Here is a 25,541-nt window from a genome sequence, read left to right on the forward strand (position 1 = left end):
AGAAGAAAGATGTAATTGCCCAACTTCTTGTCGCTTTTTTACCTTATAAAAAAATCACTCTGGCAGAAGCAAGACACCCTTCTGTACCAGTCTTGTATTCTTAGATGGTGCCTAGAAAGGAGAACTAAGCACAAAGACAGAATTTTTTAAGTCCCCAAACCTTTCCTAGGCTTTTGCATGGCTTTGAATCTGTTCTTATCATCTGATCCTAACTGCTGTCACCTGCCAGTAATTTCCTGCCTTGCTCTCGCTTGTTTTGCCATCACTGGATGCTGCCATGGCAGAGAGGAAGCCTTGCCAGTGCAAAAATATTGAACAAGATTTGAAAAGCACCTATCTGGTCTCTAAACGAAATGTCAGAAGTGAGGAAGCAAGAATATTTTTTTCTATCAGCTGCTTCATTAATGCAGGTTGAGGTGGTAATTAAACACTATTGTGATAATGATGGACTTAACTGGGGACTGCTTGATGGCCTGGAAATACCATGCCCATCAGTGAAGACACACAATTATCTAAGATATTGCCACTTCACACTGTTTGCTGTCACCTCTGTACCTGAACCATACTAATAACATGAGTGAGTCAAACCCATTTCGGTGCAGCCAAGCAAGCTGGCCTAAGTCACTCTCATGGAATTGGGAATGAGCAGAGGACATTTTATGGACACAAGGTGATTTATGGCTCCAGTTACTTGTTCTATCCTTCAGCTGAACCATGTTAATGAAGTAACTGTGAGCTCCAGTTTGCTTCAGCACAAAGTCAGTTATTGCTGCACAAATCAGATGAGCCCCTGAAGTGGATTGGGAGCATTGTCAGAGTGTGTGAATGTGGCTCAGCTCCAGGGGAGAAGCAGATGCAAGCTGGGGTGTGGTACGAAGCAGATGGAAAATGGTGTTTCCCAAACAGTCCCACTAGATCTGCAGCAGCACATCTGCTGCACCCCAGTGTGCGCCTTCTTCCTTTTTCCACTCACTGCAAAAAGATTTGGGCCGAATCCCCTCTTCCACTGACCCTTCAGTTGATGTTCCCATGGAGAGATGACATAAGATATGACCTTTCCTGTGTATTTGCTTGCTACATCACACTGGCTGTGAAATGAGAAAGACTCCATGAATTGCGGAGTGTTGGATTTCAGATCCTGTTTGGTGCTCATACTTGCTTTGCAATGTTTCTGCATCCAAATTGTATCCTTTAGCGAGGCTGAAGGGAATGTATCTTCTTGTATATGGGAAAACAAAGCAGATGGTCTCAGTCTGAGGGACAGATGTCCACATCAGAAAACTGTCACTGCACTTGACACCTTCCCAGCCATACTGGCCAAAATCCTCCAGAAAAGAAAAAACACACCTTGCCATTTTGCATACATTTGCATTCATTTGCATGCATTCAGGCACCTACTGAGCAGAATGCTCAGCCTTCCCATTTCTTAAGTTGCACTCTACTTCAGAAAGACTGGTGTGAAGATTACTTGTTAAAAGAGCTGACTGCCTGGTGACTTTGGTATGCAAGCTATTAATAAAAAGGACCCTTCCGTGCCAGTGTCCTATTCTCTTCCTGCCTTTTGTCACAGGGATGAGTCTAGACATTAAAAAGCAGCTCATAACGGCACTGCCCCTACCCAGAAATTCTATAAAGGCAAATGAAAACCCTTTTCTGCTAGATTTTCTAGGACATGAGCAAAGCATTTGACACTGTCCCACATGACATGATCCTTGTTGCTAAACTGGAGAGATACAAATTTGAGAGAGGCACCACTCAGTGGATAAGGAATTGACTGAATAGTTGCACTGAAAGAGCTGTGGTCAACAGCTCAATGTTCAAGTGGAAAGCAGTGGAAATGGCATTCCTAAAGGGATGATATTAAGACCAGTGCTACTTAACATTTGTGTCAGTGACATGGACAGTGGGACTGAGTCAGCAAATCTGCTGGTGACACCGAGCTGTGTGGCGCAGTCAGCTCGCTGGAGGGAAGGGATGGCATCCAGGGGGACCTGCACAGGCTGGAGAGGGGGCCTGTGTGAAACACATGAAATTCAACGAGGCCAAGTTCAAGGTCCTACATCTGGGTCAGGGCAATCCCAAGCACAAATACAGGCTGGGGGAGAATGGATTGTGAGCAGCCTCGAAAGAAGGTCTGGGAGTTCTTAACAAGAAGCTCAGCATGGCCTGGAAATGTTCATTTACAGCCCAGAAAGCCAAATGTATCCTGGGCTGCATAAAAAATAGTGTGGCCATCAGGTCAAAGGAAGTGATTCTGCCCCTTATGACACCCTCATGAGACCCCACCTGCAGCAGTCCCATTCAGCTCTGTTTGTAAGAAGGACCTGGACCTGTTGAAGCAAGTCCAGAGAAAGCCACAAAGATGCTCAGAGGGCTGGAGCACCTCTTCTGTGAAGACAGACTGAGAGAGCTGGAGCTGTTCAGCCTGGAGAAGAGAAGGCTCCAAGGAGACCTTAGAGCAGCCTTCCAGTGCCTAAAGGGGGTTCAGCAAGAGGGCTGGAGAGGGTCTTTTTACAAGAGCATTTGGTGACAGGACAAGGGGGAATGGTTTTAAACTGACAGAGGATGGGTTTAACTTAGATATTAGGAAGAAATTCATCACTGGTGGTGAAGTACTGGAACAGGCTGCCCAGAGAAGTGGATGCCCCATCTCTTCAAGTGTTCAAGGCCAGGTTGGATGGGGCTTTGAGCAACCTGCTCTGGTGGAAGATGTCCCTTCCTATGATAGGGGAGCTGGAACTAGATGATCTTGAAGGTCCCTTCCTACCCAAATAATTCTAGGATTCTATGATTCTATGAAAAGACTGGTGACATTGTCAGAGTACAAAAAACATAATCCCATCTTGTTTTCCTTTTTTTTTTTTTTTTTTCCTGGCAGGGAGTTTTCTCTTCCAACCTCAAACAACCACAGAAGGCTCTACGTCTTTATTTTTCATAAGTGAGGCAGCAATAATTCACTGGGGTTGTGGTGGCTGGAATGCCTGGGGGATCTGGATGCGGGCAATCTGAATTAGGGGAGAAGTCAATGAAACACAGGAGAATACTGAAGTGCCTTAGCACGAGGCCTGTTTCTCAACATGCAGGCACATTGCTGCCTGAGTTCATAGGAAATTATCCCGCATGGAGCCTTGCATCCAGTAGGAGGGGAAAAAAAAAAAAGCCTGATAAAAACAAACCAAACCAAAACACATCAGATTGCTCAATGCCATCTGTAAGCCAGTTAAAAGGGGAGGAAAAAGAGATCTCTTAATGCAGTCTGCTTGGCCAAAGCTGAGCCCTGCTCATGGGGCAATGTCTGCAGGGGCAGGAGGAGCATCCTGCCTCCCCATCTTGCATGAGGAAGGTCCAGCTGTGGGCTGGGACATGATACCTGCTCCCCATCAAGGGCCCTGTGAAACCCTCAGGTGGCAATTACTGCTGAGAGCACAGCAGTTATGAAGACTAGGAAATGCTGTGTGTGTTTTCCACTGCTAGTTATGACTGCACGGTGAGGCAGGAGGAGAAGGGAAAGCAACCATTCTCATTTTAGGGTCATTTTGTATTGGTTCTTCTCTTCTTCTCAGCCCTGATGATGCGATGATGTCGTGCCAGGGAGGAGGGGCTGTCTGAAGGTGAGTAGTAGCAAATAAAAAAGCAGAGAGGCAAGACACACTGCTCAGCACTTCTTGTTTGTCACCCAAGGCCTTTGTCCTGTGTCTCCATCCCTGCCAGCGCTTCAGAGTGACTCAGGGTTTGTCCAACCTTCCATGCACGGCTGTGATGAATTCCAGCTGCTGGGAGCAGCATAAAGGTGGCAGAGCCTTTTCCCACAAAAAAAAAAAATGTTAACAGACAGAGAGATTTTCAGCCCCAAGGACGTTTGCTTATGAATCCTGTCAGCTTCCTTGTCACCTCCATAGCCCATCAACAAATCAACTAGGTTTTTCTTTCACAGGCCATTACATTTCCCACTTTTTTCTTTGGCACAAGGCAAAAACAGTCACAGAGGCTTCCCATGCTGAGCTGGAGACATGGCTGCACACACAGCTACGAGTGAGGAAAATGCCACTTGTTTTCACTCTCTACCCGACACATGACAGCCTGTTACACAAAATCAGTAGCAAAATTCCCCCCCACTTTTGCAAAAGAATAACCCAACCCAAAATTTATGTAACTCTGCAACTAATCTTTGGTAATCTTGAGCAAGGCATTTAAATCCACGGAATAAGCCTATTCTTCTCATCCCCCCCACCCCCCAGCCTATCTGTAAAGTAAAAAGGGAGACAAATAGAAGCAAAGTTCACAGCCTTGTGATTTTTCCTTTTGACTAGAGCAAAGTGGCATCGTGTCCCAAGACTGCTCTGAAGTAAACCCTCCTGCCTTGCCTTATCCCATGCACTGAGCACCTTAAGAGAAAAGCTGCTTTCAGAGCAGCTGTCAGTTGCTCCTGGCTGAAGCATGGAAATCTCTACCCTCACCACGTACCACTGCCTTGTTTTTGTCTGGTACCTTTTCGTTGCCTATTCCATCGCACACGTGAAAACAGAGGAGCGGCCATCTGAAGTGTTCCTTTACGGGGGGCAGTGGAAATATTTGACAGTCCTCAATCTGGTAAGCAAATTGTGTTATACAGTGATACCAATATGTCTGTTTGTTTGTCTGCCATCTGCGCCTCAAGACATATGCAGCTGGTGTATTTGCTGCTGTTAAACTGCTTCCTTTGGTGGTTTTTACCCCAAAGGAAACTAAGGAGGGTTCTGTGCTTGTGCTGTGAAATGTATGCACAGGTTTCATGCAGAAAGAATATTGGCTGGTGAGATGCTTGGTTTTCAGAAAGTACTTCAAAGCTAGCTGCCTCCTTGTAAAAGAGATATTGTCAGTGAGGGGAAGGACAGAAAAGTGGGGGTATGTCCTGCCAGAACACACACAAGTTTGGTGCCTCTTTTCTAACCTTTGATTCAAAACATTTCAACACTGCTTGGAGTTTTACTTCAATTTTTTAAATAGGCTTTTATGTCCTCTAAATTACAGGAAAAGTGAAACAAAGCAGAGCACCATGCTAATTTAGCTATTCAGAGTACCTGCTTCATTTGACAATCAGTTGAGAACACAAGGGAAAGAAATTCCAGCCTGTGGAGAGAGATGCTTGTGATATTATTACATGAGTTTCAGCAGTGCTTTCAACTGGTTGCACATTTCCTAAAAGCACACAGAAAAAGAAAGATTGTAATGAGTTCTGCTTCTTCTAATGTGCTATCATTTCATAGGATAGAAATCAAAGTGAAAGTACATGAGATACCCAGGGAAGAAGGCTTGTTTAGAGTCCAAGGCATTCATCAGCAGCTCGGGAAAGTAGTACTGGTGGGGTGGAAAGACCAGGCTTGTGGAGAGGTTTCCTACGAGGGAAAAATTTCAGGCACACTTGCTAATTTGAAGGATGACTGCAGGGACCTGGCCTTCCATCTATTCTGTGTGACCATCAGAGTTAAATATCAGTGAGAAGTCTGGTCTGGGGCATGTTTGTCTCTACTTTTACCCTTCAGAAGGAGACATCCCATGCTGGAGCTCAGCTCACTTGGCTCCCCAGCTCCAAGTGGGGCTTTTGGAGACCTTCAGGGAAGCGGGGAATTTGGTTCTCTTCCATCCTCAACCATTCTGTGACACATTTGCAAGAAAGAGGTGGTGACTGGCAAGTGAAGTGACCACAACAACCCAGGGATTCTGGGAGCCCCAGCCCTCTCCTCAGTGGCCAAGTGAGCTGTGGAAGGATGAGGACACATATATATCACTGCAGTCAGGTGGCATTTGTACTGCTAATTGCAATGGTGCCCGTTTATCAGTATTGCCAATTTGGGGAAATAGCTGACCCCACTAAAACACCACCCATACTTTCAGGCAAAACAGCATCTCCACCCCCATCCCCTAGCACCATTATAATGAGATTTACCACCCAGCTCTAAAGCTTGAGATCAAAAGGTCAAAGCAAGTAACCAATCTCCCAGTATTTTGGGATGAAGAAATACTCACTGAAATTGTCATCCAGCTTCCCTTAGTGACCAGCAGTCAGGGATGGTCAGGGAAAGGCTGCACAAGGCAAGAGCATGTACAAGAATGAACTGAAGTTTCCATAGCTTTACTATCCCACTAGCATACCCAGCCAAAAAAATAAATCCAGACTAAGGTGGCTAATACCCAATCAAAGCCTTCCTTTCATCTATGTAAAGGAAAAACATGCCTGTTCATACTTCTGGTACTTTCCCTGTGCCATAAGGCAAGTGTGTCTTGTGTGAAAGACATGATCATTCTGTCAGTGTAAACCTGCTTCCTTGACAGCTGAGCTGGATGCCTCATTATTTCTGTGTGGTAATTTAATCATCCATCCCTGTTCACATTTTCTTTGCCACTCATTAGAAAGGCATTAGATTATCCTCTCAGTTACTGTTTTCTGCAGGCTGGAAGTCCAAACCTTTTTCATTTCTCTTCACAAAGGGTTGCTTCTCATTAAATCATCCATGTCACCTTTGCAGCAGTTTTTCAAGTTTCAGGAGGGAGCACGTGGGGCAGGCTGCAGTGGTCAAGTTATGAGCATATATGGGTTTATACAGTGGTGTTTCCTTGTTTGTAGTTTAATTCTTCTTGACTGCTCTTAACTCTCTATTTGTCTTTTTTGATCACTGGTAGGCAAGGAGAGAGCAAGTTGAGAAAGCAATCCACACTGAGACTAATATTTCTTTACTGGATGGTGACAGCTAATATAGAACCCACTGTTGAAAAATATATAATTGAAGCTGCTTTTTAATTTTTTCTGAAATGCTTTACATTGCACTTATCAACACAGATATTTGCCTACTATTTGATTGCTCAGGCACTCAGTATCCTGATGTTATTTGGCAATTTTTCAGTCAGGTCGCTTTGCAAGGGAAAAAAACCCCATCAGGTTCACGAAAGTGTACCACCTCAGTGTTTGCTCCCTTTGCCAGCTCATTTACAGATCTGCTGAACAGCTCAGGTTTTCTTAAATCTCTCCATGAGTGAGGGCTCTTTCTCCACTTCCCCAGTCCTTTGAGTACCAAATTTTAACCACTCATTGATCAGATTCCAATGCCAAAATGCAGCTGCCGGCTGAAAAGGAAAATGGTTTGGGCTGAAGTTTGAATGGTTTTGCCTATCTTATGCACAAAAAAGTGGCAGTGGGAAAGGATGTGCAAAATTACTCCTTCATGGATGGTAGTCCTTCTTCTTCAGAGATTTATTTATTTAAAGAAAGGATTGCCAAAAAATGAAGAGGCATTAGGGAAAGAAATGCTGATATCCCCCTTGTCCTGCTGAACTGGGTAGCATTTTTTTTGGTAAAGCAGCAGCAAAAAGGTGGCAAAAGTTTCTTGAGCCGCTGCATAAGAGAGGAAGAGTGTGAGAAGACATGTCCCACATGCTGTGGTGCTCTCTGTGGGGCTCCACTGGATTTAAAGGACTCATCCCAAGGTCTGGCATTAAACCATTCCCTGTTGTTGCTGAGGAACATCGAGGAACAAGAGGTGCCTGTCAACCACCCTTGTCCATTGGGTGCACATCCAAGGCACTGAATTTCTGTTGGTCTGGACACAGCCCTAGAAAGCACCTAGGGATGTTGGGAGTTATGGTCGTGGGGAAGAAGAGTAGGCAAGACCTTCACACTGGGCTGCTCTGGTTTAGTGGATCTGCTGTGCTGGGCAGGCCTGGGCAGTGCCTTGGAGGCTTCCCCAGAGCCAGGAACAAGAGACAGCCTTTGTCCAGCTCTTATGCCTGTGTCCTGCCAGACTGGGATTGCCTGCCTTCTGGCACTGGCTGTCTGAATCCCTTGGAAATTTTCCCTCCAAAAATTTCATTTATTTCTTTGGAATAGCATTTAAAATTTTCTTTCTGTGGAAAGCTGCTCTGGCTGCCTCACTGTGATCTGAAATAGAAATACTGGGAAAACTAACATTTTCTGGGGATGGAAATGCTCCTTGTCTCCCATTTTGGTGGAGAGATGCTGGAAGAATTCCTTCTAGATATGACCTCTTTTAGCACCTCATTCAATTCCTTGCTAGTCATGTGGCTCTCCCAAGGGAGCTACATCTCTGACATTGCTTCAGATTCGTCTTCTTAATGATCATAGCAATCAAGATTCAGTAAGGAAATATTTTTGTAGGGGGAAAAAAAGAATAAGTGGGCTTCGTATCAAAGATGTTCTTTGACCCATTATTGAAGAAGCAGAAATGACAGATAAAACCAGGTTTGTATTTATTTCATTCATCTGTGACACAAAACAGTGCAAGCGGAATCATTCATTGCCTGAAATATCTGAGCTCATAAAAATCTGCTCACTGCTGTAAATCCATTAGTAAATCACTGCATAATGAGCACATTGCACCTTTAGAAACTATTGACTGCGTTCCTTCCCCAGTTTATTCCGTATACTTTTGTCTTTCTTAATGGAAATACTTTTCAATTGTCCTGAAAGCTGCTTTGTATTTATTTCAGAATAGGCCCAGTATTTAGTAAAGATATTTTCCAAGACACTATCAAGTGAATGGATGTGTGTCTACACTAAATGTTGATTTTTATGTCTAATAACTTGCTCAGAATATTGGATTTATCCGTCCCTAAAGGGCAGAGCTTGGAGCCCGATTTATTTGTACTAGCTGGAGATTTCAATATACACATATGGCAAGATCTTATACACAAAAGTAAATCATGTCAGGTTAGTTAAACAGAAACACCCTTTTGATCACTGCACCAGATAAAAATTGAGCTTTGTCTTTGTCACTGTGAGTCTCAGTTTGGAAAATTGATCTGGCCAAATTAAATGTTTCTACAGCACCCAGCACCATGGAACTCTGCAGGGTCTAGAGGGGAAAGCAGCCTCTCTCCAGCAGGGATAATCATATCCATATTCTCCTCTTTGGGTTAATCATTAGCTTTCTGAATGCTTCCAGTCTTCCTTCTGTTCGTGTGGGAACACTTTAGGGAATCCTTTCTATTTACAGCCAGTGGATTTATATTCCATGAGTGCCTGCAATGGATTTGTGAGTGCCAGCACTGCTGCTTGGGAAATTCACAGGACATCTGGAATAATTTGATGTTTTCACTTTTTTTTTTTTTCTTTTTTAATGTCAGCATTTTCCTTTTAATGGGGGGCTACAATATTTGGATGCACCTTTCTTACAAGAGTAACCCCAGTAGGTTTGGAGCTTGGATTAGCTTGGATTTTAACCTACTGGGGTTGTACCATGCCAGACCGCGCAGTACTAGGGATGTTCCTACCTAAGTTCAGTTTTCTGGTTTGAAACTTACTTGTATAACCTTCCATTGCTCTTGGAAATACAGGGTGATCACTAAAGATCACTAAATTGTCTGAAACACCTTTGAAACTATGGTGATGAATGACAGTAGAGTTACAGCAGCACAAATCCAAGCTCCTGAGGCTGAGTTCAAACTTCTTCAAGAGCTGTTCTTCTCCATGTTTAGCTGGAGAAATGGGTCAGGTTACACACTCAGATAAGAATTTTCCATACAGAAGATAACATTGTCCTCCCCTGTGTATAACAGAATATTTACCAGGCTGAGAATGTGGCTGTTTTGGGACTGTTTCTTTTCAGTAATGTTTATTTTAGTTAATTTTGAAGCGGGGAAAGAAGCAGCCTATCCCTGTTCCATGATTAATGTAAGGCTGACCATGAACAAGATAATAATAGCCCCATCCTCTGGGAACCAGGCTTCTCCCTAATTGCTTTATTGGCAATTAGTCACCATGTGTCACTGGACTGTCACCACCCTCACGTTCATTTTTCATGCCTTTTACAGAAAGTTACTGCTGACTCTACAGGGTGTAACAAGAGCTTCTGTTTATTACCAGGCTTTTCTTAGCTCTTTGAGGACTCAGTATTGGTGTCCTGGTGAGACCAAGGATTGGGACAGACATTTGGGCTGAACATGTGTTTGTGTCTAAGTACACTGCTCTCCAGCATGGACTTTACTGAACCAGACCCGTGACTTGGAGAGCTGAATCCCTACTGACTGAAAAAATGTGTGCTAATTGTGATAATGGGGAGGGAAAAATCACACTCAAAAGAGCTGTTTTGGGTACCTCAAAATTGAACAAAAACCTGTGTGGGTTCTGATGAAGCTGTTTGGGGTTTTTTTTGATGTAAAGATGTGTCTGTTCTCTCTAGACCTTGATAGGAAATGTCTTTGCAGACATCTATCTGTCTATCTTGATAGGATAGGCTTTGCAGCAGAACTGGATGATGCACAGCCTCTGATACCTGGTCCTGGATGACCCTGGGCCAGTTACCCAGCCTGTGTCAGCACCTCCCTTCTTCCACTGCTGTGGGTGGGGGACAATCCAACAGTGGTACTTACTGTCGTGGCTCTCTGGGCTGTGGAAAGCATAGGGAAGGAAGACTGTATCTTTTCCCTGTGCTGGGAAGAAACAAAATGTTTGGGGATGGTTGCAGATAACTGCAAACTATGGTAATTTTGTTGCCCAGGAAGACTCAGACTCTGGAAACCAAAGATTGCAGAAGCCCTTGTTCGACAACAGGCATGGTGAAATCATAGTCTCCTCCTCCCCTCACATATTTTGATAATAAAGGAATTTCTGATCGAAAAACATTGCACTAATCCTGTCCCCTCCCAAGCACCACCCTTTTCAGCTTCTTCAGAAACTGATGAAATAACCAGCCACAACTTCAGAGACTTTGCTCTAAATAAATATCTGAGTCAGAGTAAGATCATGGCAAAAGAGATCTCATCCTGAAAGCTGTAGCCCTCTTTCCATTTAAGCATCACTAGCTGATCCAGTGTTTGCAGCAGGCTGTATTTCCCATATTGCATGTGACAACATAGCCTTAAAAAGAAGAGGTCACCCCATGAGTTAAGTGAACTGAAATGACTGGGTGTTAAATGTAAGACAGTGGGAGAAGTATTTTTCTGCAAGGTTCTATTCTGCCTTTGTGTGTCTGACAAATCTAGTTCATCTTGATCTGCTGTATAGTATTAGGAGAGAAAATGAAGCAATTAGAAAAGCAATATTGGTTTAAACCACAGTAATATGACAATTTTACATGTAATTTGGAGAACTCTGTTTTGTTGCTGTGCATGTATCTAATTCTTTACAAATCCTCCTAGTGTCCTCCCCAAAAAAATCCCACCCTCACTACCTATAAATAATTTAAAGCAAGAAGGAAAAAAACTTCAAAACACAACCTTCCAATCCTAAAATTCATTAGTTATACATCATTTCATTTAAACTTAAGTAAAACTTCATTTTTATTTGGTGATGTCTGGATCTTTGCTTGTAGGCATTTGAAATCCTTTCTTGAATCCCTTTGAGTTCAGCAAAAGAGGTTCTATTTTTTTAACTTCTGCCCCTAATTCTCACCCTAGATCATTTTGAGGTACTTGGCACTGAGATCAGTTGCACTGTGAGTCCCTAGAAAGAAGAACCTGTGTTGGCTAAACAGCGGAAAAGCTACCTATCAATTGCTTTACAGGAAAAATGTCCTGGCATAATTTGTTCTCTCCTGCTCAGATATATCCAGTGGTCAACCATTAACATAGGAAGTGTGACGGAGCTGGCTTTCAACATGTCCCTTCACTTCACCCATCTGAATCACATCACACATCTCTGTTTAGTCTATTAACCGGGATACTGTTAAAGTTATCTCCTGACCAACTTTATTTAATCAGTTTGGGTTAGTAAAAGAGATTTAGCCAACAGCTATTTCCCTCACGCAGGCTTGCAGCTCATGAACAAAACAGCTCCCTGAAGAGCAAGAACAGATTTCGTTGAGGAACATGCTAATGAAAGCTGGATGAGTTTCCCTCATTAGGTGTAATTACTTCAGATTTTGCAGGCTGTCTTCTATGGGGTGTCCTTCCTGGCTGATGTGTTGAGACTAATTAAGAAACTGCGATGTGCTAAGTGCGTAATTTCCAGCAGAGACCTTCTTTTCAGTGTCCTGGCTTTTCCAGTGTCCACAGTAAGTACCCTTTGTCTTTGTATTTGAAAATAACGTTTGCATAAAGAATTAGGGGTGTATAGTACCAAAAGTATGTGTATGAAACAGATAAGAACTAAGGGTTTTCTTTTACCATTGAATTTGGAATGGATTTAGAAGAAGAAACAATGCTGAGCCTGTCATGGTTGAGAGCAAAGCCTCTTTCACAAACATTAGGGTTGCTGTCCTCAAGTGGACACAGATTGACCCCAAAGGTTGAATGAGGTGTAACCCCTCTGTTAATCTCATGGTCCAAATAGCTGTGGATTTATCAATTTAGGGCTTTTCTCTAAAGGGCAGCACAGGTCAGGAGGACACAAGAGGGTACCTAAGAGGCAGCAGAACCTCACATCTCCTTCTTTGACGCCAGAGTAACTTTAAATAAGCACTGGAGAGAAACAGATTCACGGAAAAAAATAATTATAGTCACAGCCTACGTCAGATTCATCATGGATCACCTACGCCCTCACAGACAATGCTGTTTATCAAAATGCCGTGGGTTGGAGAGGAACTGATGGGTTATTTATACATGTAGGTACGCTCTGTGAGAGTGATGCCTGCAGCCACCACTGAATCTCAGAGGGTTGAAAAACACTGCTTAAACATGGTCCACAAGCAGCTCAGCTAGCTGGCTCTCTAAAAAAGCCCTGCCTGGGATGGAGTCAGAGTGTTCACTATGCTGCTCTCATATCCCACCAGGCATCCTCACCATGCCTGCAGGACTGTGGCACAGTCTCTCTCACTCTTCCAGCATCTCACACCCCTGGTTTCTAACCCCAAGCACAAAGTGTGCTCAAAAGCCGGGCCAAAAATTACAAATCAGCTCCCAAGTATCAGTAACTGATGCCAGGGACCATTTCTCCAGTTAAGTTGTCCCACTGTAATTCCTGATTTATTGGGGAAAAAATGGGCACCCACAGTGCGCAGCTTTCACCTGCAATTTAGGAATTAGGCTTATGAGTTGTGAAGATCAAGGGTAAGTTTATGTGAGCTGCCTTATCAAGATCTGTTTTTACTTTGTTACTGAGCAAAACAAAAGTTTGACAGACAGTCCCTTGAGGAGAATTACTTGACCATCAAAAGATCCCATCTGCAAAGGGAAAGGGAAAGAGGGAGAAAAAAAAAAGCAGCAGCTAATCTCAGATTCCACAGAAAATGTCAGTGTTGGCAGTTTATAAAGCAGGTTTTTTTTCTCTCAGTATCACACAGAACACTGCATCTCTGAGTAAATGTGAGATAGCATGAGTTTATCTGGCAGTGTCATCATTTTTCATGTAAAAAAGCATGGAGACATTTTGCCTTCTCAGAAATGAAAGCACTAACCAAATCCTATCAGTTATGTTTGTCTTCCATTTTTAAATTTCTTTCATTTTGCATTTTGGTTCCAGTTTGTGTGTATATCCTTTTGGACAATGTATACCTACAACCGAGAGCTGGTTTACCCCAAAAGCCTTGATGGAGTCATCCCGCTCTGGTTAAATCATGCTATGGTGAGTAAGAAACACCTCAGCCTCTTGCAGAGAAAAGGGAGACTTTGCAATGTGTGCCCCACCATTGCATTGTGCCGTTTTCCAGAAGAGCTTCACAGCTTTTCCGTTCTCACCTCCTCCTTCCTGCTTATCTGAGTCTGATGTTGAGCTGTACGCAGCAATCAGATGCATGTGCTTGAAGCTGCCTCAAGAAGCCTTTTAGCACACAGGGAACATCAGTTAATCGGTGCTTGTCAAACCTCTGAAGTCAATGAAATGATGTGTAGTCATAAGGAAAGAAAATCTCACTTATTGTAGCTCAAAAAAGAAATTGTGTCTGCTAACAGAAGTTTCTGAAATACAAAATGGCTGTGAATGAAACAAAGCAGCCCTTAATTTTTAAAAAAGGTGAAATAACAAAAGAGAATCTGACAGCTCTACAGCTAATAAGCTAATGTGTGCGCAGCTTTGAATAGCTGGATTGCAATGATTGTTTACAGATTTTCTATAAATACTTTCCAGATTTCTCCTTCATTTGCTCTGGCCGTTTTTATGATGTGTTGAATAATCACATATTTCTCATCAGTCAAGTGAAAGGAGGGCTGACAGTAACATGGAAACTGTGGGTGGATTGCAAGGTCAGGGAGGCCTCGTGGGACGAATGGGAAGTGGGAGAGAAGGGAGAGGTTCATCTCTAGGCTGAATCAGAGAAGCCGAAAAGTATGAAATAATCACATAGAAGACTCATTTCTCTCCAGACTTCATTTCTTAAGAACTTGCCATCCACTGCAGTGGATGTAGCCAGTGAGTGTTGAAGGTAAATCTGGGAGGGTTTGGGGTGTCTGGCTGAGGACAGCTCGAGGTTTTAGCAGCCCTTGATTTAGACAGGTGCATTCAGAGTCGTGTGACTGGAATCCAAACACACGGAGAGGCATGTCCACACTGCTGATACCCGAGTGGTGAACCACAGCCATCATGCACTTTTAACCTCATCACCTGCTCTCTGTCCACCAATTCACTTTCACCAGGATCTTTCTGTGGCTGTCCAAACCTCTGCACAGGTGCAGAAGGGCTCTGCTCTTTCTGAGAACCATCATCCACCAAAATGAAAGATTCTTCATGTCCTCAGCATCATGCTGGTTTCAGGTCCAGGATTCAGTATGGGCAACTGGTTTAAAATCCTCACAGTGGTGGAGGTGCTGGGCAAGGGGGGAGGGGGGAGTAGCACAAAGTGAAGCTCAGAGAAGATAGACTTTGCTGCTTGTTTTAATCCTGGCTCACAGCTGAGAATTTGCCCTTTCCATTTCCACATTTTTTTATGACATCAGAAGGTTGAAAAGTATTAGGACACATATTTTTTATTTCGTGTGCAAGAACTCTTTGCAGGAACCCCTCAAACATATCAGTTATAACATCTTCTTACCTTACCTACATCTACATTTCATAACAGAGTCATTTTGACTACAACAAAAAGCTTTTCTGTATCAGAAATGTCAAAAACAGGTGACAAAAAAGGAAAAACAATTCTTACTGAAAATTATTTTGACGAGAGAGAAACTTCACATAAAGCAAACCTCTATCACAACCTGATATTTTATTTCTAAAGCTCTTAATACACTGCAGACATCTTGTGCTTGACAGTTCCTGGGTAGGAAATTTTCCTTCCAGTCACTATCAAGCATAAAACATCTGCCACCAGCATGGACTGATCCCTGCTATCGACAATCCTTGTGTTTTAGAACACCTTCCAACCTTCAGGCTTAGCTGAGGCATTTCCTTCTTCCAACACTAAATATCCGCTGGAGGCACTAGGGAGATCCAGGGACATACCAACACTTTAAGGGACAATCTCCAAGTTCTGATTGCCAAGCAGACACTTTTTCTTTGGGTTCCTTTCCTTGCATATTGCTATTACATTATGGCTCTGAGATTACAGGCATTTCATGGCAGATTGAAGCAGCATGTAGCTGGCTTTGGAGGAGAAAGACATGGGTGTATGAGTAGTAACCATCAGTGCCTTATCTTTGCAGTAGGAATATTTTTTTTTTTAAATCTCAGTCTATTTTAACACTGTACATAGGGAAAGCATATGTTGTTATGTAACTGGAGAGTGAACCTAAAAAATAACCATACAAACCCACTTCAGGAATACTGAGCTCCTTGGCTTTGTAGTGATGCTGCAGCAGCTTCCTTGCAGAAATGAATAACAATATTTTTCCTCACATGGACTGCTCTTACAGTGGCAAAGGGTTATTGCTGCCCACCTGATAGCCCAGAGTTGCAGAGTGAGCACTATAATTTAGCCATGTTTTTTGCACTCTCAACAGAAATATTTTGTTTTGCAGAGGGGATGGTTAATGTAGAAAGGAATTTTGCTCATAGTTGAAGGAGACCAAATATTCCAGACTATCTAGGTTTCTGTCTTTGCTTTTCTACTGAGTTTAACCCAAAAGCTGGGCCTCAGTTTCCACTTCTGTTTGCATGGAATAATTATGTTTTACCATTTTTATACAAAATCTTGACTTTTGACAAAAGTCCGCTCTACTTATGTCTCAAGCGCAATTATTTTATTTGAACAAGATTTTTGAAGTGAAAAATGGCTGAGACAAAAGACACACTGGCCAATTCATCAAGTGAATTTGTTTATTTCTTTCCCAGTCATCGCTTTTTAAGCAACATCTGGATACTCTCCAGAAGGAGACTAACTGCTGGAGACAGCTTGGATTAAACCATGTGCATGTATTATTCAACTTAATGGCAGTATTGGGGAACACTACACATTGAAAGGTCTGACAGAATTGAATGCTAAATAAAGTGGGCCACTGGTGGGTCAGAAGAGATAACTCAAAAGCATTTTTGATCTATAACAAAAGATACATATAAATGTTGAGCAGATGTGTTCACAAAAATAGAAATGGTACAATTGTGTTTTGTAAAAGAAGATTTATATTTTCAGTCTGTTGGCACAGTTTTCTTTATTTTCAGACTGCAGCTAAGTTGAGTTTGGCCACCTCTTTTTCTAATTTACCCTGTAGCTGTGTTACCCTTTCACCTTTACAAAAACCAGCATTTTAGTTCCCCGGGCACTCTACTGACAAATGGTTATGAATTGTGCATGTTCAGAAGATATTGTAAGCTATTAAGCTGAGAATAGACAAGGAAGAAAGGTAAATGGAGGCTCAGAAGAAACATCTCTTACCTGGCAGACTTTCAGCAAAGACGACAACAGATCCCCCATTGCCTGAGCTTCTGAAGCTCCTTTGCACTCTGCCCTGTTGTGGCTAAGCTGTACCTGAAAATAAAAACTGAAAATGTAAGGGAGTGAGAGAACAAGCAAGGTACATACAAGAAATTTTCCTTCACTGAAGCAGGACACTGATGCCCTGACAGTAGGAGTACCAGCAGGACTCACTATGTCCCCTCTTATCTTGGATCTTGGTATATACAAGCTACTTGTGTTCTGCCTACCTAGCTACACCTCACCTTTCCCAGTGAGGACACATCTACATCAACAGAAATGGCATTTTGGATCAGTGTGATTTACATCCATCTGGAAAAAATGTAAGTTATGTGAGTATAAGCTTCTCTTACCCTCATGTGAGGGTAACTGTGTGAAGGATTACATCTTACTGCAGCTATTTTAGGAAGCTGCTGCATCACTAACCAAAAAAGAGGGCACAAATTCAGTTTGTAGGGCAGAACCCTCTTGTCCAGGCCACTTGAATTCGACTCCTTCTCCAGGTGTGTACACGAGAACAACCTCAGGTTCATCTTTGGCCATCTTAAACGATTCTCTTTGCAAGCGTTATTTAATGCTTAATAATTCTTGCATATTTACACAAGGAAGAAACATTTCCATTTGTTTGCATTTCACAGTATCTCAATTTTAAGCTGTCTGGCAACTATGGACAGTCACAGGCTGCCAATTACATTCAGCTTTTGGCAAAAGAAGAAGAATGTGTGTGTGAGGAATATGGCACACAAAATTAATCACCCCACACATTTAAGAGCAAAGATGCTTAGCTTTTCCCAGCACTACACAGATTTTTTTGAAGTTTCCGTTTTTGTTGACATAAGCCCATTTCCTCAGGGAGAAAGTATGTGTTTCAGAGACAAATGTTATGGCAGGGAATCCTCCCGGGCTGCTGCTACCCCAGCGTGCACAGGTGCAGTCTCCGTAACCCTCCCTGCAAAGGAACAGCTGGAGGAAAATATTCCACGGCAAAGGATATGTCACTTCAGTCTCATGTCAACCTCCAGCTGCAGTGCAACATCATTTTCTTAGACTACATATCTAATGTCGGGGAGAAAGGCAATTAAAATTCTGGCATTGACAATGAGACAAAACTTTTGCTGGTAAGCAATAGGATATTCAGCCAGGGCCTTATTCCCAAAAATGCATGTGTGCAGGCAAGAAAATATCTCTGAAGCTCTTTTACCTTTGATCACACAATTGGTCTAATGCTTCATCCATTTTTCACTGTAACATTCCCAAACTACCTACACATCTAAGAAAAAAAAAAAAATCATGTTGCTTTACAGGTGAGGATGAATGGATCTGGAAAGGGCAGAAACAGGTAGTAGCTGATGGTTCAGAGAGGAGTGCTGCTGGAATTAAATTGAGCAATAGCTTCCTCACTAATCTGCTACACACCTGCTCAGTAACAGGACTCCCTGTGCCTCCCGCTCTATCCATAAAATAAATCCGTGGTTCCCTGAAAATGCACTGATGGTTGGAAACACAAGACATGTAGCAACCCTAAGAGAGAATTGTATCTTCAACTAAACATGGCAAGGTAGTTGTTAAAGAAATAAAATGAACAATTAAGCTTAAGCCCCTTCCACCCTGAAAAATAAAGAGAGGTTAAGGGAAGAAGAAAAATTGTATAGGAAGAGATTGTGAAAGAAAATTTTGAAGGAGACATTTGAACACAGACAAAATAATAGCAAAATAAATCAAAAGAGGGAATTAGTTCCAAAATTAAGCCAAGAAAGTAGAGACCATACAGAGATTTGGAAAATTATGAGTATAAAAACTAAACAGAGGTTATGGTGACAGGAAGCCATTTAGTTTTATTATGCTCAGATAACACAGGCTGTAATTGTTCATGAAAGCATCCAACTGAAGGAAATTTCCATAGACAAGGGGACGTTTTCCAACAAAGAGCTGAGTATCTGAGTAAACACCTCAAGGGACAATCAATGAACACTGGCTTATGAGCATCATAAGGCAACACCAAAGTGGGTTTTTCCTTTTACTTTGCAGTAACATACCGATGGGGAAGAGAGAAGCACGAGTACTGGCCACGACTGCTTGTCAGCACACAGGCTCTGTGGGGAATTGGTCTGAAAGGAGAAACACAGGCAGTTTTTCAAAAGCACTTGATGGTCTCCAACTGTGCCCAGTGGAGTTTAGTTTGGCCAGTGGTAACTGTTTGTGAAAAGATCCCTCCCTAAAGTCTCACATGTTAATGGAAAGCAGACATGGAGGGTATGTAAATGCAGACGAATTAGAAACAAACAGCTCTGGTCAACCGAGGCATCATTTCCTTCGCTCTGGAGTCAAACAAGGTCACACCGAGTCAACTGCGACACACGCGTCAGGAGCACGAGTGACCTCAGCAGCTCTGGGGACAGTGAGTGGTCATGGGCTCAAAGCTCAGCCTAGCCAGAGCCTGCAGCCCAGCACAAACTCTGCCTTCTCAGCCCCAGGAAGCTCGCTCTCACTTGAATTCTCACCGGTGAAAAGAGGATATAGCATTAAATAAATACACCAACTACTCAAAATACGGGAAGTAAAAATTCCATATGGTCTTAGCAAACACTGGAAATAATATTCAGAGAGGACTATTTATCTCAGCTTAAACTCATGAACCTGAAACGTATCCTGGGAAACATACAGCTCAGGGTAGGAAACAAAAAGTAAAGAAGCAGGGGAATGTTCTTGTCTGCAGGAGAAAAGTTAACGTGCCAATATTTGAGATAAAGTTCAGAATATGTTTAAGAAACTTTCTTCCCCCTGTATTCATATGCCAGAGTTTGTATGAGCAACAAAAATAAATTTGTAATTTTATAACTAGTTCAGATTCACCTGAGTTTTTCAGGAATGAAGCAAAGAAATTAAAACCAAATGGAAAATCACAATGACTGCCAAAAAAGAGACACAAAGGATTTTAAAATTGAATGTTTGGAAGCAGAATTCAAGCCAAAAGTGTGATTAGTTAGCTAAATGTCTCTGATAATTTTGAAAGTCCCATCACTTTTATCTCTTTACTCTAGGAAGAAATAAAAAAAAAATTGCCTCTTGCAAAATTTGTAAGCTGAAAGCTTTCCTCAACAAACAGAGGTTGTTAGACAAATAAATACATTAATATTTCAAAGAACATAAAAAATAAGTACCAACAGGATCCTTGCCAAGAGTAGGGAAAAGCTCTCTGATTCAGTTTGGTTCATTGATAGCCTGATCAGTACACACAGCTATTGTGTTAGCCTGTTTTCCTTATCTTGGAGTGAAATAGGTGGGTTTTTCCCCCTCCCTCTGTGATAATTATTTTTGACAGTTTCACTGTTTATATGTGAAACTGAGAAACTGTTAATTGAAATAAAAAATGAGTCATTGTTTCCAGCAAGTTTTGCCAATGTTTTGATCTGTGTCAATCTGAGCTTAATTATTAAGTTTTCTTTAAAGGAAGAGGCACAACTGTATATTTTAATTTGGCCCCATACAAATACTGTGTTCCACAGACACACGTCAGTTAAAGAACTGAAAATATATTTAATGACTATGCACCAGAGACCTACAGTTAAAAATAATGTGGATGAGAAAATACATCTTTTTTTTCATCCTTCTTTTTTTTTTTTTTTTAAGAAAAGGATATGAGAAGCCTTTATAGCCTTTCAGCAGATCTGATTAACCATGATATATGCTCTATCACTAATGATGTTGCCAAAGTCAACGTCTCTGGGCTGTGAGAGGGAAATCATGTGGAAAGCCAATTGTATGTCGTAGGCGGAGGGCAGGCTCTGCACCCTGTAGCCATCCACACATTCCTCCACTGTCTGCTCAGCAAACACGCATCTGCTGTCAGAAACTTGCTCGGGTACTCCATAGAAACTCCTCTGTGATTTTACTGTTAATGCACAAATTCAGCTTGGCAGAAATAGGCTCTGGGATAGCAGAAGTGCGAGGGAAGATTTTCCCACATGTTTACGAGCCTGGGGTGTATGTGTACATGAGAAGGAACTGGGGCGTAGAGGGATAAATGAAAGAAAAATCCTTTATATCCACAAAGGAAAAATAATAACATTTTTTAAAAAATCATCCTGGGGGTGCTTGAGGAGGCTGAGAACTGTTGTAGAAATCTGTCTCAAGAAAGCATTTTCACAGCAAATTTAAATGACTTGACAAAAAAAACCCACCCACATCTAGTTAATATACTTGGCAAAATATATTTTAAAAGATGCAATTATTTGAACAGAAACACAGCACAGAGTCATGGGCCAGTGACGTCACTGGACTTGGGAAGAGAGAAGCTTGCAGCTTTCCTATGCCACAACAAATGTCTTTCTTTGTTTTTTGGGTTGTTTTTTTTTTTTTTTTTTGCATTTGTTTTTCCAAATCAGGATAGCTGCAAGAACTTTAAGAAACTGTTTGCAAAACAAGAGGCAGACAGTCCCACTCCTGAATGCTTTTGCTGTCCTTAGACAAGGAAATTCTCTTACAAGCAATGGAAAACTCGTCAAATCAGGAATTGCAGAAATTTCAACCTACCCCTTCCACTAAACTCCTGGCTATTCCCACGAGCAGCCAAATTTTCCAATTTTGCCAGTAACTTTCAAGCTTCTATTGACTTATAGGCCCCCAAGTGTTTTCTCTAACTCCTACATAAGTGGAGGAGCCTGACAAAAATGAGTAGTAAAGCATATCAGCCTTTTCTAAACCAGCACAGACTAAAAAGCAGATCTCCCATCAATCTTTTGCAGGCACTACCAGCCTGCTGCTCAGCAGCAGTGCCAATGCACGGCGTGTTTGAGCAGCAGGCTGCCCCTCACCACCCCCAGCCTCTCCCTGTGACTGTATCCTGCTGTCCACACGTTATCTGTGTGCTGCCGGAGCGTATGTGCTTCCCAGCATGAAGCGACACCTCTCTTGTGGAACACTGAGCCACTCCTCCCTGGTCATGGACATAATGGACATGGAACACTCACCCATCACAGCCATCACTGCATCAATCTCTTAAGCCTTTGAAACTTCTCGTTTTCCTCTCCTCTCTACTTGCAACAACACATTCAGTGCATTCACAGTTTCTATGCCTGCCTTTGGGCTACTTCACTGTTCATACTTTCTGGCTCTTTGTGCTGCTCTTTCCTGGGTATGCTCCAAAATACCTGGCAAAATGAGGTGCTCTAAATCAGCGTGCCCGCCAAAGGCTTAGGCTAAAGCCTAAAAATGAGGACAAGGTGTAGGTTTTCCATCGCTGCTGCCTTGCCATGGGCATTTTGGGTTTTGTTCAAGGACAAACTATTGTTCAACTATGGAAAATAAACTCTTTTAAATCTTTTTGAAAGCAGCTTAACACATAGATTTCTGACTAAGAGAAGTTATAGGGATTATATCTGAAAACTGTGTGCACTGAAGATATATTTCTGGTTAAATGAATTCAGGAATTGCTTGTACTGATACAGAACTTCTGCAATCAACCAAGCAGGTTGTAGAGCTGAAGAATATCTTTGTGAAACAGAACAGAAGAAAAGAACAATGCCAATGACTGAAAGGAACTGGAACATCAAAGAAATATTTTCTATCTCTTTTCTCTGAAAAAGGAATAACTGAGGTGGAATGGTAATTTTGATAGAAGGATAGCCAAGAATGAATAGCAGCTCCTGGACGTGGTAGGAGGGCTGAGGGAGGACACTCAGCTCCCAGGCAGTGGTCACTTGGAAGCAGCAGACAAAAGTGAATGTCCATCTCTTAAACAAATAGCTACATACACGCATGCTGTTTATAGCTCACTGTGCATTTAAGGAAATTAATGTGTATTTTTTCACAACCTATAGCATAAATATAAGGAAATAAAACTTTGACACTGTATTGCCATATCAGGTACTGACCAAAGTTTCTGAAAAACACATACATTAAAAATGTTACAACCATTTCTTTGGGACAAGAGGAATCTTCATACCATACACCCAGCAGGTTATGCCTTTTTTAAAAAAATCCTTAGTTTGACATTTTTTCTATTTAAAACTCTATCTATCTTTTTTGTTGCCCTCCTCCCATACCTCCCCCATCTACCTATGAAGCTATTTACTTAATTACCAGGAATTTAAGCAACTAATCAGCTACAGTTGTTACTATAGTTTTTCTCCTGCTGCATTTCATGGACTAGTTTTGCTTTGTTGCTCCCCAACATTGTTTAAGCCAACTGTCCTAGGTATTGCAATTCAAAGTTGTTTGCTTGCACAGGGAGTACAACATTTTCAGTAGGGAAATTTCACCCAGGCAAATTATCTTCTGAAATTGTTTCAAATCAGTCAAAAATTTGAGGTATTGGCATCCCATGAATCCCTGCATTGGCCATTTAATATCTGAGCCCAGAAGGCTTTCTGCTGTGCTCTCAACATCCCTATGGTGAGGAGCATCCCTCTTGGAGGCAACTCCTCACTACAAAACACTCAATGCCACCAAACTGTCTGCCCAGAGCTGAAAATCCTCCATTCTCAGACAGTTATCATTAAAGTCCTTGAAACTGAAGCTGCATTTCAAACTCTTCAACAAGAAAAAAAAGAAAAATAAGAAAACCACATTTCTCTATTTTACTTCTTTCTGACTCCGGGATAAACTTGTTTGAAATTTCTTCATCACCTTCAATCACAGCTAACTGAAGTCTCCTGTATGTTTACAACCCCGTTTTTCCATTTACAAAGGGAAGCACAACACACTGGGATTGCACTGGAGCAAGTAATAAATGATACTATATAAAGTACAATAATGACTAGAAGAGAACATGAAGGCAATTCAGCAATTGCTCAGTGAGTTCAAGGAGCACTCTTCTGACATCCTCAACTGCACATAATGATAGAGCTCAATATCTTTCGTACTGTAATAGGAATTATAAAAAAAATTATTGCATTACAAAATGCAAAAAGAGAGCTCACCTATTAGAAACAAACACCACGCCACAGGCAAGACTCATTTTTGCATCTTATTAACAAGAAAATTTTTGTGCTTATTACTCTAGGGGTACTTCATTGTAAAAAATGAAGCACGAACATTTGTATACAATTATTCTCAGTATTGTTAAATAATTCTTTGCTTCTGAGCAGGTGCCTGAACTTTGTGATCAGCAATGACTGAAGGCAAGGCACTGTGATGTGTCAGTGACAGACTCTCTTTTTCCTCAGCACACAGCTGTATTGCCATTTGCTCTCCTGGAAATCCTTGCCTTGCCGCATCGTTACCCAGCAAAGAAGAAGGGATTGTTCCTACTGGGATCTGTCGCTTTTCTCTATATCAGTTGGTAAGAATTTAAGTATTTTTTCTTCAAGTAATCTACTTCTTAAAATAAGGCCAAATGCTGTACTTTAGATCATATTTCCCACCCAGACACAAGGAGAACAACAGTCTTTTCTGTGAAGAAATCATTTAAACTTCAGCTGAGGCCCATGAAAACTATATCCAAACATAGGCGAGGCAGGTTTCTTCAAACACAATATAGGTCCTGAGACCTTACACAGTATCTCCTGCTCTTGTAAGGCCTCTTAAAGGAAAGTAACTCAACTGTCATAAATTCAGGGATAATTTGAGTAATTTCTTCTCGGCTGGAGTTTTTACTTATACTGGTACCATCAAATTTACCTCCACTCACTGTTCTGCTCACTGCAACACCACGAAATCCCAAAAAGTCTGGGGGTCATGGGAGAAGGAGAGGAGGAAAACTCAGTTTAGCGTTTGGCAGGGACATGTGGCTGGTTTTAGAAACTTGAGACAGAAAATGATACTCTGAGCCAGGTGCAAACTGGCGGGTAGAGAGAGAGGAGACATCTGCCCACCACCACCTCCCACTCCACCAGTGGACACTGCCCACATTTCCAACAACACACGAGTTGACCCCCAACCTGTTGGAGAATCATCCTGAGAAGAATAAACTATGTCTAATCAGCACCTCCCACAGCTCACAGCAATCTGTCCACCTGCTGTGTGTGTGCCATGCAGCCCTGGAGTGGGTTTGCTCATTGCATCCTGGTGCCGGGATATGGAGGCACTGCCACCCCATGTAACTGTGGGCAGCTGCCAATGCTTCAAAGTTCTCAGAGGATGCCTTGTATTGAGACCCAACTCAGGAAGGGGGCTGTATAATTTCAAGATATTATACAACTTTCCAGAGCTGAGGAAACATCCAGGCTCTAGGGTGGAGAATATAGAGCATGTGTATAACAACAAGAGGATACTGGTCAGCGAGGAAGTGACTTGTCGTCGTGCAAAGACTTCTGAGAAGTCATTGGAACTATGAGGAAACTCATCCTTCCCATTCCTACTCACCAGTTCTCACTCTCATCTTGAGACCATCTTCAGTCCAGTGAGTGAACATCTGAAATAGAAAATAAACTGCTCAGCTGAAACACTGGAGTGACTTGAAGCCCATCAGAGTGGCTGTGGAAACAGGGGACTTCACTGATACATTGCATAAGCAAATTAGGAACCATTTATTCTAATCCTGCCCAGAGCCTAATAGGATTACGACCATGGCTTCCTAAATTCCTTTTCTGTGTTCTGATTCACCCCATTGCTTAATGCCAGCTTTGTTTTGCTTGTCTTATGACAACATTTGGGTTTTACTGTCTTTGAGACCAGACTGCTCTTACAGCCATGTGAGCCGTGCTTTCCCCTAAAATCCCTATCAGCTGTGCAATTTCACCCCTCAGGAGACATGGCTCATATCAGGAGCTGAATCCACACCAAAGAATGAAGATCAACACAAGCATCAACACACTGGAGCCCTCCCAGTATCTTCTATGAGTTGGTGCTGCATTGTGTTGCGAGGGTCCTGAGTGGAAGGTGGTCCCTTAG

At 42.2% G+C, this 25,541-nt stretch overlaps 1 protein-coding gene across 1 annotated transcript in view; it reads left to right on the top strand.

Annotated features, from left to right (window-relative positions):
- The first annotated feature begins 4,305 nt into the window (after positions 1–4,305).
- The window catches only part of LOC121340468 (androgen dependent TFPI regulating protein), a 30,153-nt gene continuing 8,917 nt past the window's right edge, over positions 4,306–25,541 (top strand). The window contains exons 1-4 of the mRNA XM_041413250.1: positions 4,306–4,590; positions 11,850–11,984; positions 13,391–13,492; positions 23,876–23,991. Coding sequence (XP_041269184.1) covers positions 4,438–4,590; positions 11,850–11,984; positions 13,391–13,492; positions 23,876–23,991 — 506 coding nt within the window. The 5' untranslated portion in view covers positions 4,306–4,437. The remainder of the gene's footprint in view (positions 4,591–11,849; positions 11,985–13,390; positions 13,493–23,875; positions 23,992–25,541) is intronic.

The sequence above is a fragment of the Onychostruthus taczanowskii genome, unplaced genomic scaffold, assembly GCF_017590055.1.
Source record: "Onychostruthus taczanowskii isolate IOZ18803 unplaced genomic scaffold, ASM1759005v1 scaffold40, whole genome shotgun sequence".
Lineage (NCBI taxonomy): Eukaryota > Metazoa > Chordata > Aves > Passeriformes > Passeridae > Onychostruthus > Onychostruthus taczanowskii.